This window comes from Arachis duranensis, chromosome 2 (genome assembly GCF_000817695.3).
Source record: "Arachis duranensis cultivar V14167 chromosome 2, aradu.V14167.gnm2.J7QH, whole genome shotgun sequence".
NCBI lineage: Eukaryota > Viridiplantae > Streptophyta > Magnoliopsida > Fabales > Fabaceae > Arachis > Arachis duranensis.
In genome coordinates, this window is record NC_029773.3 from 45,898,069 (window position 1) to 45,911,862 (window position 13,794).

Sequence of the window (13,794 nt, forward strand, 5' to 3'; positions counted from 1 at the left end):
AGCCCGGACCTTGAAATAATAGTTCTTAAAATTGTGAAAAGACTCATCATACAGGGTACAAAACTTTCTTCCCTGGTTAGCCCTAAAAGAGACCCAAGATACCTTCCCTCCACCCGACCCCGGCTTCGTCAACACAAACAAGTAGGAAAAAAGAGAAATAGAGGGAGGGACACCCAAAAACTGGCACAAAAGTTGGAACAGCTTTAAAAATGCCCAGGAATTTGGATGGAGCTGCGTAGGGGCAAGGTTACAGGACCACAACACCTCGGACTCCAGGTCGGTAAAAGGAAGTCGGACACCCAGCTTAGAGAAAAAACAATCATAGGCGTAAAAGAAGAGCTTCTCGGAACTGTCTAAAGGCGGGAAGCAAACTCTCTCCTCGGAATCCGGGGCTACTAACTCATAATCCCTCTCAGACTCCCTATCCTCAAATATGCTACATTGCCTACGAAACCTAGCTAAATACTCAGAATCTACCACGGAAGGGACTCTTAAAGGAACAGGATCTACCCAACCAAGACCACTCGGAATCTTGGTCGACATTGCTTGAAGAACCTTTCGAGACATAAAAATCTTGCCTACAAAGAAGAATACAACAGCAAGGCAAAAATCACGTAAAGGCAGAACTCACCAAGACGTCCGAGCTACTCGTTTCAGGTAACCCCCGGAACAGAACTCATTCTACAATCTTTGCCTATATGTTGCCCACTTCTTTGCAATACTTTGAATGCAATACCTGTAGGCAATCTTTTCTGTGCTTGTAAAATGGAAGTGGGGCTTCAAACAAACAAACAAATAATTAATTAATTAATTAATTAATTAATTACTTGAACTAATAGAAGTTTCAAATAAAATGGATTTTACCTTTATCATTGTATCAAAGCACTCATCCTTGAAAGACTTAGGCATGCCACCATTTTCTTGTCCTGACCACTTTTCAAAGCTAATTGGAAAGATACGTGCATTAGTTGCTAACATACCACAATAGCCAGCAAGTAAACCTTGTGCTTTGCCATATGCCGCACCCTCTTCGTCAACCTCTACAATTACACGATCTCCTCTAGGTAAGTTGCAAACATCCTTGACTTTGATCTTAGCCTTCTTCTTCACATTTGTAGAGTCTTAAGAAAAATAAAAATGATTTAAATGATAACAATGTATAATATTTGTTACAAATAGAAGCAGTGATTGGAAAAAGACATTAGAACCATGGGGTATGGGAGAAATTAATACAGGAAACAAGTAGTTAAAAAAATAAATAAACTAAAAGAACAGTGTTATAATAATCTAGCTAGTAAGTGACTCTTCAAGTTCACCGAAGCATATATACATGCTGCTACAATGCTGCTACAATCCCATTGTTTTCCATAATATATAAATATCAAATAATGGCCAAAAGAAAAAATAAAATAAAATAAAAAAAGACATCATCATAATCTGAGGCGTGAGTGAGTGGTAAGTGAAATTTTTTGGTGAAATTGGGAGGTTTACATCTCAAAAAGAGGCAGTTATCATCATTTACCATTTTAAGTTATGAGAATTTTTTAAAGTTTTTCTACCTATTAAAATTAATATTGTGAATCAGTTGCCTCTACACTAGTTATGCAATATAAATTAATACCAATTATCTCCACATTCCAAGCAGATGAAGACTTTGAGTTAGAACAACGTGTGGCTCCATCAGATGAAATGGAATTTGCAACGACTTGAGAAGGAGCTTGAGAAGGAGCCTCACTAGCCTCTACACTAGTGGTATCTTCAGATGCTACTGGTGCTGGAGGTTGAAGTGAACGAGAAGCATTGTTGTTTTCCCTCTCATCTACAAACTTCAATGGATTTTTTGTGTGTTTTCCCCTTGGCATGACTGCATATTAACAAACACAAAACTGTTAAGCACACAAAAGATAATTAGACATTATACTAACTTGTTACGAGAGACATAAAAATCATGAGTCTCCATTGATTCTTACTCATTTCTTAACTTGTTACAAAAAATTGTTATTAAGTTACAAGTTTTTTATGAATAAAGTTACAAAATTGACAAATGTTACAAATTCTCTATCAGAATTGAGAATAGTAAAAGATCCTCTACATTTTAAGTTTGAGCATAAGTATAAATCAACATATAAGAATTGTGACATCAAAGCAGCTACACAACCTGCTCAAAATTTATATATCAAGCAGATAATATTCACATTTAATTCACAAAAATGCATGTCAATATCCAATATTAAAATACTCTTATACCTTTATGAATAAGACTAGTCTGTTATTACACAAGCATGACAGTAAAGTCAGCAAAAATAATCAAGTGCTTCATTATAGTTAGAACAATTAACTCCCTTTATTTACTAATTATTAAGCATCAGGTCTTTAAGTTAATATAGATCCATACAAAAGAACAAGTCATGCAAATAGATAAATAGACAAAGTCATTCAAATAGATAAATAGACGTAGACAAGTACAAGATTATTTATTATCCCTTCATTACTAAAGAATGCACAAGATAAATCCTTTCCATAATTCCTGGACATTCAAGTAGAGATCTTTTTTAGCACTATAGAAAATATGTTCATGGACTTGAAAAAACAAATTTCATACGACAAGTAGAGATCAAAAGATAGTTATATAATTAGATAGAGATATCTATATAGATTAAAGGTGACAAGTAAATATGTTAGAAACTTTAAAGTTTTGAACTTAATATGTTAAACGATTCATTTTATTACATTAATTGACAAGAAATTAATTAGATAGTAACTTACATCAAGTCTATGATCCTATTATTGAGGTTGAGAAGAATCCTGCGAATAACAAAGTAGTCGTCTCAGTTTCAAGGCAGATAAAACAAGTGACAGAATCCAATTAAAGTAGCTGATATAAAAATATAATTTTTTAAAAACTTAATTAAGAATTTCTATGCTATTCAGCATCAATCAAATGATGATGTCCATATTGAGTGGGAAACATAATCCAGTTGGGACATGACATATAAACCAAAAATAAGGAACAAAAGAGCTTGAAATAAAAAGCTGTTTTTGTTGAAGCAATTTTCAACTTTAACTCAATTGAAATGAATCATAATAAATCAGTATCACTAAACTCTTTAGCAAAACTAATTACTACAAGACATGAAAGGAAAAAACACATCAAAAGGCAGCTTCAAACCTTATAAAGGAAAATATATGAATAATGGAAACTAAAAAGCAACTAGACATTTAGCTCTTGCACTTTAATTAGTATTTGCAAGTTCTTTTACGGGAAAAAAAATCATTACTATTTGGTAAAATATATTCAGGGAATTTCTCTTATACTCTGCTTTGTATAAATTAAAAGAGATTCAGTTTAATTTTTTTATCCTTTCAAGATTATATATGTTAATATATATTTGAAGCTAAGTGATTTATTGAATATTCACTTTGTGATGGATTCTATTAGGCAAGAAGAGAAGTTAGGTTGTAATGGCTTCTCCAAACATTAACAACAATAATGCTTTAGAAGGAGAAACAAAACCTAAGATTCAGGAAATATTGATTAACATTCCAGAAACATTTTGAACTATTGGTTTTTGATGAATGTCGCATTTACAAGGTTCCTTCTCATCTATTCAAGTTGAATGAGGAAGCTTACACACCAAAGTTCATCTCAATAGGCCCTTTTCACAGCAAAGATTCAAAACTGAGACAAGAGAATCAGAAACAAAGGTACTTCCATGCTTTCTATAAGCGACTAAATAACTCACAGGCTTCAACTTTGAAGAGATACAGAACAATATATCTTGAACATGAAAGGAAAACTATAAGAGACTCTTATTCAGAGCTTGTTAATAGAGAAGAGATATCAACAAATTAATAGCGAAGAAGAAGTACCTGCGGAAGCTCGAAGGAGAAATATGGAGGGAGAGAAGGTTGCGTCGAAGAAGTTTGGAACCGAACAAATCTGAAAATGCGTTAACAGAGGAGGTGACTCGATCCAGAAATGTTCTACCACGGCAACGGCGGCAGCAACAACAATGGCAGTGGTGACAGAAACGGTGGCAGCAACAACGGCAGTGGAAACTCCACTGTGGCAGCAATAACCGTATAGAAGAACAGATCTGAAAATGCGTTGATAGAAGAGGTGGCTCGAGAAGCTCTCTACCACAATGGACACGGCATGGTGACGGTGACGGTGCCGGTGGCGGAAAGGCAGCAGAAATGACGGCAAAAATGGCGGTGGAAGGGTTTTCTCCCACCTAACTCACTCTCACGTAGTAGCTAACTCAGTCTCATTTTGAAAAATTGGGAAATTAGGTTTTGTTTCAAAACTTAATTTTAATTAATTATTAGTGGAGGTTTTTTAAATTGTCATAAATAAAATGTATTGTGGAGGTTTTTAAAAACCTTCATTAAAATACTCCCACAAACAAATATTAATCTTGTAGTGGAAATTGCAGACATGGTGATAGAGCGAAGTATGGCTCTTTCCTCGTATGTTTCTGTTTTACTATTGTCGTAGTATTCTCTCACCTTTTGTATATTTATCCATATGGCCTTAGAGGATTACTTGAGCAATAAGTTGTATAAACTGTTTTAATTCTAAAACTCTGTATGTCTTTATAAACTAGTCGACTTAAACTCCGTAAGCTGCGGCTAGTTCCCTATGATTATTATACTCTTATATCTATATATATTTTATTTTTTTCTATCTATACCTTCTGTCTCGGCCGTTAGTTTCGTGTGAACTTTTCGCTCTTTTGTAATTCTGTTTTGAGCTTAATCCTTCATTGGGCTTCTAGAATATATTATTTCCTTCTATATATATGATGGGTGAAAATTAGATTCCACACAAACTCACCGGCAAGTATACTGGGTCGCATTAAGTAGTAAAACTCACATGAGTGAGGTTGATCCCACGAGGATTGATGGATCAAGCAACTTTTGTTAGGTGATAAATTTAGTTAAGCTAAGAGTGGTGAATTGAATGATATTGAACTAACAGAATGTAAATTGCAGGAAATAAAAAAATGCAGAATGTAAAGTGCATCAAATGTAAAGGGACTGGGTGCTGGGAAATTAAATAGAACAAAAATAACAGAGAGAAACATTCATTAGGGACTGGAGATATCATAATCCACAATGAATCAAATGGGTCTCAACTCATTTCTCAATCATATGAGTAGATCTATGGCAGATTGAAATTGATTGGATCCCAATTCCTTGACAATCCAATCTCTCTAATCAGATCTCAATTCCTCCCGAATGGTGTTGATCAAAAGAGTAGTGAAGGATAGAGCCTTAGTTCTAATGCTCATAATTCCCCTTCCGAGGCTCACACAAGCATTCACAGATTTAATCCCCCTTCCGGAGTGAATGAATCATCAATCAAAATAGATGATATCCAATAGCTATTCAATTGAATTGAGAAGAAGAAGAAATTCACTAAATCATATGAATTATAACAGAGCTCCTCCCTCTAATGATTGGGGTTCAATGGATCATAGCTTTAAGAACATTAGCATAAAATATAAATTGCAGGAAAGTAAATCAAGCTCAATAGAAACAGCAATAGAAAAGTGGTAGAAAGAAAAGTTACAGAAGAGAATTGCAGAATTGAAATTGCATAAGCTAAATTTGAATTCAATACTAAAATGTAAAAGTGCAGAAAAATAAAAGTGTTTACAAGAGCCTTCTATTGTACTCCTACTCCTACTCCTACTTTTACTACTACTCCTATTGTATTCCGGCGCTCTCTAACTAACTGTCTTCCCTAATGAAACTGATGCCTTTATATAGGCTTTTCTAAATGATAAATGAAATTGAAATTGAAAACAAATTACAAATAAAATGAAATTCCTATTCTAATTGTTTCTTGTGCCTTTGAGTGGTGTCAATGGGCTCTGCTTGCTTTGAAGTTTTAATGGGCTTGGAATCTGATTAATTGGAGCAGAAATTCACTTCCAGGAAAGTGTAGCATTCATTTGGAGAACGGAGCGTTCGGGCACCCACGCGTATGCGTGCTATACACTTGCACATCCCTTGTGTTTTGGCTCATTGACGCGTACGCGTCACCCACGCGTACGCATCCCTTGTAGCATTCATTAAACGAACGCTACCCATGCGTACGCGTCATATACGCGTACGCATGGATTACAAAAATGCCATTTCCACACTGATGCTCCATGCACGCGTTTGCGCAATCCATCACCATTGCCACATCTACGCATACGTGCCATGCACGCGTACGCGTCGATGGCTGAACTTCAAATCCAAACTTCGCACTTTGTCGCAGGCATTCTTTGGTAACGAACGTAGCATTCTTGCTAAATGAATGCTGATCCCCCATCCACGCGTACACGTGACTTTTGTGTACGCGTGGATTGCAAAATTGTCATTTGCGCGTGCACGTCCTGTATGCTTGCGCGTCACTAGAGAGCGTGGCGTTCTATATTTAAACGCAGCATTACTCTACACTGCCCTTCTTTCTCTCCATTTTTCACCTAAAATCAACCAAATATACAATTAAAGCCTTGGCAAAATCATCAAATCTTGCATCACTCATATTATCAACTAAATCTTGCAAGAAATCTAATGAAAATGCATAAAATCACCAATGTTCGATTGAATCAAGACAAGCATGAAATTCTCACTCAAATCACTTACTTATTTATAAGCTTTAGGATTGTCGTAACCTCTGATTAACATTTGCTTTACGGCTAGAGATAGGGCTTAGGGTAATTATGGTGTTACATGAATCATATAAGTGCATAATATATCAAACAATGGACATAAAGAATAAAAAAAATCAAATATTACAATCCTAAAAAGAGAATAATATACACAAGATTGAAAATAGTGGTTATATAATGTAACCACACAATTAAGCTCAAAACTCACATGCTTATGTGTTCTTAGCTCAAATACATGTTCCACAATATTTTTTTTCAAGCAAGTTTCAATCAAAAGTTCCAACTCAAATCAATTAGGATATCAATGCCCTATTAAGAATGTTTTTCTTGGAAAATTTTATTATTTTAACTAAGCTTATTATATATGTGCAAAGAAATGCAATAAACTAAGAAAAATACAATTGAAGCTCTAAAATATATACAAACTAAGAAAAAATAAAATATGAAAATGTTTGGGAATAGAATTTGTCATCCATGATTGCCGATCGGTGACGACCTCCCCACACTTAAAAGTTGCACCGTCTGCGGTGCATTCAATGGTGAGCAAGGGGGTATGGCGACTACGGATTGCCACCTTCAGGTGGTGGATCAATCGGCTGCTTAGTGTGCTTCTTCCCGCTTCCTTTATTGCTTATGATGACTGGTGTGAGTTGAGAATTGCACCGGTTTGAATTTTTTTCCACTTAAAATAATAACTTCCGTTGCAAGTATAGACCAAACCGGCAACCAACTCCCAATCAACAAAAGTTTAGTTTTTCAAATACAAAATATAAACCGAGAGTAATGAAACTTCGGGTCGTTCTCCCTCGGAATGCAATTGAAATGTCACACTTTCAGTTGTGAGGAAAAGGGATTTTGAAACTAAGTAACAAAAAATTAAAGGAACTAAGAAATAAAAGAACTAATAAATGATAAAAAAAAGAAACAAGATCAAAATTTGGTGAAAATGCTATGTATGCATAAAAGAGCCTTGACTTGGGAATGAGGATTCAAGGAATTCTATCATCGTCATAACCACAACTATGCAACTATGATGAGTCAATCTCACTTCCTCTACACCTAACATCGAGGAGTAAGTCAAGCAAGCATAATTGACCTTTATCCATAAGTCCTAGCTAACTTACCAAATTAATTGGTAAAAAGCTAGCGTCAATGGAAATAAGAGTCAACTAACTACCTAAGAATTGCCACTAAATGTCAAGCATTATGACTCTAGTATCCTAGGAACTCAAATCCCAAGCCAAGGTGTGAAAATCTACTCAAAATTATCAAGTGGCATTTTCACGAACACCTTGTGGGCATAAAAGCAAAACATGAGAAATTACAAAGGAAAATAGAAAACTATAACCAACTATTTACAATATCAATAATAAACATCCAAACAAGCAACTATAAATCATAAAATACTAAATTCATCAATCAAAGCTTCAAGAAACTAAAATTGGAAATATTAACAAAGTAACTTGAACCATAAGACAATAAAAGTAAAAGTGATGTAATTGAAGAGATATTAAAGGGTACTTACAAAAGAGTTGATCAACCCAAGATGAAAACTTGAAACTATAAAATGCTATAATGAAAATCGAAAATGAAATAAAACCATAAGAGAGCATTCTAACTACACTATTCCTACTCCTAAATTATGTTGTTAAATTGATCTAAGTGAGCTCCCTTTGATATGTGGTGAAATCCCCTTCATATAGCCTTGAAATCCAGCTTCAGCACACTCAAAACTGGTCCAAAAGGACCCCAAAATTGCGAGCCGCGTGCTTTATTAATAAAGTCACGCACAGGGACCTATGCGTACGCACAGATGTATGTGTACACACAATTTGCTGATTTTCACTCGTGCATTTGCACAGAAGGTTGTGCGTACGCACACATGCTGAATTCTTTCTTCATGTGTTCTCCCTTTGTACATGCTTCCTTCCATCTTTGCCTATCTATTATTGTCTCTATGACCTGAAATCACTCAACAAATATATCACGTCATCGCATAGAATAAAAGTGGAATTAAATTGCTCAATTTAAGCACAAAAATGCATGTTTTCACATTGAGGTCCAAATTAGGGAAAAAACACAAAAGTATGCTATTTTAGTTAATAAGTGTGAGTTTATATGATGAATTCCGTCCAATTCAAGCCAAAATTTGTCATCAAATATGGACTCATCGATTCCCCCACACTTAAACAATAGCATGTCCTCATGCTAAACACAAACAAGGAGAATGATCAAAGGGTAACCAACTTATTGAATGCAACTATCTATATGTATGCAAGTATACTATATACTATATATACCTATCTATACTATAGTGTACTATGAATTTGGTGAAACAAACCAACAAATTTCCAAGCAAGTATATGGACATATCGGCTAAGCAAAGATGTAGCTCAATGCAATCACAATCTAGAGAATTGATTTAACTCATGAAAACGAAGCAACTTGCAAGAATACATGACAAGAGAGGTGGAGACATAGAATTGAGTGATCGAACCTTCATTAGGTGTGTATACACTCTCATTGCTTGGTGTTTAGGGTTTAATCACTCAAGTCTCCTCTAATCATGCTTTCAAGGATTTGCTTTTCATCTAACAATCAATAACTATGTGATGCATGAATGCAATTATCATGAAGACTTTAGAAGGTTGTAATGGGGTTGGGGTAAGGGTAAGATGAATATATGGCTAAGTGGACTAAAAGATTGAATGTTTGATTAGCATAACTATCCAACTCAACCTATATCAATCAAATCACGAAAAATGATTCTAACCACCCATTACTTCTTTTCACACACATTCATGCCTTTGTTTCTATTCAAAATACATATACATTTCTTATTCATTTTTTTCTTTTCTTTTGGGGAAACCTTTGTCCCTTTTTTGCTATATTATATTTTTTTCTCTTTTTTTTCTTTTCTACATTAATTTTTTTCTTTGTCTATGACAAATGCATATAGTTAAAGCAAATTGATACATGAATGTGCACCCATTTTTCAAAATTTTTCTCTTTCAATGCATATCTAATATACTTTTTCATTCACTACCAATGTTTTCCAAAGATTTCTCCCACACTTGAATGACACACACACCTTAACCTAAGCTAATCAAGGATGCAATTCAAGGTAAACCATGGTCTTCCACTTAAGGTTGTGATGTGGTGATCTTAAAAATAATGGGGTAAGTAAGGCTCAAAAGGGGTTAACAAAGGTAGATGCAAGGGGTATGGCCATATGGGTTAGTGAGCTTAAATTCAATGATGGCCTTAATTATGCTCAATGCATTCAAAACCCCAATCATCGGAAATAAAGAATCAAGCAAATCTAAGATCATAATCATAGAAGGAGCATAGCACACAATGAACAAAAATAGTGGTTAAAATATATAACCACCCATTAAAGCTCAAAAACTCACAAGGTATTTTGTTCTATCTCTCTTCTATGTTCCACAAAAATCATTCAAGTAAGTTTAAAAATAATTTTCCAAATCAATTCAATAGAACGCCTTAAAAAACAAAATTCTTGAAAATATTTGTTTTTTTTCACCAAAATTATTTCCTATATGTATGTATGTTGTAATGGATGCAATTTTCAAAATTTTCTAGTTTTATTCCTAATTTTTAACATGCAAAAACCAACATGAACAATTAGGACAAAATTGAACTAGGTTCTATACTAATCACATTATCCAATTACAACTTCTATCTATAAACTATATACCATGCAAAAATGCAAAATGCAATAATCGAAGAAACATAATAAAAGATAACAAAAAATGAAGTGCAAAGTGTTCGGAAAAAGAAAATTTACGTAAAAAAGGTGGTGAATCCTCCCCCACACTTAAGTGTTGCACGGTCCTCCGTGCACGAATACAATCCAGTGAAAAGAAGCTTTAAGCACTCCACCTTCTGCTAGCGGATGCGGGGGCTCGGGTTGTAGTAAAATTGCCAAGTCCAATGCATTATTGGCATCTCCATCCTCGGTGTCCTCTTCCTCTACCGGCTCCTTGCCTTTATGTCTCATTTTCAAAAAGAATGATTAAAGTATAATTAGGAATCATAGGGCAAGTAGCACAAAAAGGTAAAGGAGGGAGTGTAACAACCCTAATTTTTGAGTACGTGAGATCTTTTCTGAAGGCACGAATTTCTACGACAGATCAGTAAAGGGAACACCTCTGCTGTATCATCAAGCACCTGAATCCTCATTTTCATTATGTCATCCTTAAGCTAGAACCTCTTCTGAGGCAAGCTTGATAACGCAATCACGAAGAACCTAGTTTTTGAATCGTATCAGTTAGGAGTTTTGATTCTAGTTTTCGTAAATGGTCTCTGTTTGATGAACCAGACTTGATTCATAAGAGAAGAGAGATAATAGTATAATATTATCATTATATTAGTATTAGAAGCTGCTTGAAAGATATTATAAGGTTACCTGGTCTGTTTTAGTTAAAAACAAAAAATCGGTTTAACCGGGTTCACGGTTTACTACTGCAGCTTAACATCAGCACTCTCTAAAGACTTTAGCAATGCTAAGGCCTCATCATACATGTTCTATTCTCATATTAAATATGTTACTAGTGTCATTAATGCTAGTAGCTCAGAAAAAAAATTTTAGAGATGTTTTTACAAGTGTTCCGATATATCTAGTTTTATAAGTTATACACCTGAGATATTTTAATATTATTTTAATTCACCTCCAAGTCAACCAATCACAACTCACCTTACACCCCCAAGGCACTTCAAGTCTGGTCATTTACTCCCTTTGGCCGAAATTGAAAGGAGAGAAAAGAGAGAAAACTTCATGAACACTTAATCTTCAAAGCTTGATTTCTGCTGAACTAAAACTCCAATCAAAATTTCAATCCAACCAAAATGATCCTCTCTTCTTTCTCTACATGATCATATGACTTATCAAGGCTGGAATCAAGGTGAGTTGGCTGCACCATCTCCCTTTTTCTTCGGTTTCAAGGAAACATGCTTAAACATATGTTCTCTTGATGTTCTTCCTAAGGAATCATGCTTAACTTGACTTGAGGGCCAAGAAATGTTAATTTCCTAACGTGCTGAGAGAGATTTGTTCAATTGAGGGCTTGTGGATTTAAAGTTGTTCTTGACGTGATTTAGGAGGAAAAAGTGCTTAAGGACAACCTAAGGACATAACCGAATTCGGAGCAGCAAAACATGGTAGAGTTTGACGAAATTAATCTTGATTGATTGTGTTTGATTGTGTGATTATGATATGATTTGGATATGCTTGAAATTGATGATTTACATGAGGGATTCTTGTTGAAATTTTGGTGAAAATTTAATGAAATTTGATGATATTTAACTTTGAATTTATGTTCTTCATGGCTACTGGAAAAATGAAACCCCAGGCCCTAAATTGGGTTTCAATATGTGTTAAAATCATGTAGAAAAGATGGATTTTAGTGGATGGGAATTTATTCTGAATTATGGTAAAAATCGGTTGCTGAAAAGATTGAAAAACGGGTGAAAACAGAGAAAGAATATGAAGAATATATGAAAAACACAAAGAACACTTTGAGTGTGATAAAGAATATTGAAGAACACCTTTTAGATCTTAAAAAGGGCAAGGTTGTAATTATTTTGGTATTTGAGGTGTTATTTGGTAATTTCTGAAAGTTAGGGTAGTTAAAGTAGAAATATTAAAAGTTACGGGTGGTAAAAAGTGAATTTAAAAGGCTAAAAGTTAAAGAGGGTAATTTTCGAAAATTTAGTATTAAATAATAATATTTAATTAAAAATAATATTTTAATAAAAATAATAAAATAATGCGAAAAAGGCAGTTTTCTGTAAAAGCTTTAGAAAGACAACTTTAAGCGCAGAATCTCATAATTACCTTCACAAAACACTTAGGGAGTGGTAATAACATGTTAGTGAAGCAAAGATAAATGAAAGATAAGAAGTTAAAGAAAAGAGTAATCAGATCAGAGTAGAAAGACAAAGAGAAAAGAGTAATCTGATAAAGAGAAATGGTTTGAGTTAAGATGTTGTGAAAGTAAAAGCTATAAAGTTTGTGTAGTATGATTGAACAGAGAAAGAAAGAGGTACTGAATAAGAGTGTGAAAGTGATGATGAATAATGAGAATGATTATGTAAGAATCTGCTGCAGAGAGGCAGTTAGATAGATGGTGGTACGACCATTAAGAGCGCTTCCCTGGGATACTGAGCTATAATGCTATTCTGTAAGTCAGAGGACTCTTACAAAGGTATCAAGAAAACACAACTAGCATATACTCCTGTAAGTCAAAGGACTCTTACAGTGAGAGTGTGTGTGTGCTCCTATAAATTAAAGGACTCTTACAGTGAGTGTGTTGGGCAGATATAAGTTAACTCGCTCCGCTATGCAAGTCAAATAACTCTTCCAGCGGGTTGCTAGTGCTGCCCTGCAAGTCAAAGAACTCTTGCAGTGGTTTGCCTCACAAGTCAAAGGACTCTTGCGAGGGGCATTGCCAGTAGGGAAGCCTTACCTGCTCAGAGGACTCCGGGTAATGTTGGGAGCGGGTATGTAACCGACAAATGAGCTCATTACCTACACTAGGGCTAGACATACATCATACTTGGTTGCGCATTTTCTTTGTTATGATTGTTGTATGAATGTATACTTTCTTTGTTTTCATTCTATTCTCTGTGTCTTTGTTTTGTTTTCTTGTATTCTTTTGTTTGTGTTTTGCATTCTGTTTTCTCTATTTTCTCTATTTATCTATTTCTTCTGTTTACTGCTTCTCGGTATTCTGCTATTTATCTGCTAAGCAACACGAAATTAATGAATTTAACTAATAACCCTGGCCCTACTAAGAACTCCCCAGTTCTTACCCCTTCTTTCTCCCTTCCCCCTTCAGATGGAAGTAGGAGTACCCTTCCGTAATCTACTGATGACCGTCTCGCAGAAAGGATTCTGCTCTTGGTAGTCTTCTGAGTCTAGGGAGAATCTCGTTCTCTCTTTATATGTATATACTGTGAAACTAGCCAACGTCTGCACCCCGTTCGTATACGGACTTTAGCCTAAATCCTATGTACGATACTCCTGTTATGTGGCTACTTGATGGAGTACTAGTGGGACGTCATATGGCAATGTAAGATCATACAGAGGAGTAGTATATGACCT

At 34.9% G+C, this 13,794-nt stretch overlaps 1 protein-coding gene across 1 annotated transcript in view; it reads right to left on the minus strand.

Moving 5' to 3' along the window:
* LOC107458518 (uncharacterized) overlaps window positions 1-2,783 on the minus strand; it is an 11,570-nt gene extending 8,787 nt beyond the window's left edge. The window contains exons 1-3 of the mRNA XM_052257581.1: window positions 2,767-2,783; window positions 1,622-1,864; window positions 865-1,121 (exon numbers count right to left, since the gene is read on the minus strand). Of these exons, the coding sequence (XP_052113541.1) occupies window positions 865-1,121; window positions 1,622-1,862 (498 nt within the window). The 5' untranslated portion in view covers window positions 1,863-1,864; window positions 2,767-2,783. The remainder of the gene's footprint in view (window positions 1-864; window positions 1,122-1,621; window positions 1,865-2,766) is intronic.
* Window positions 2,784-13,794: the final 11,011 nt, after the last annotated feature.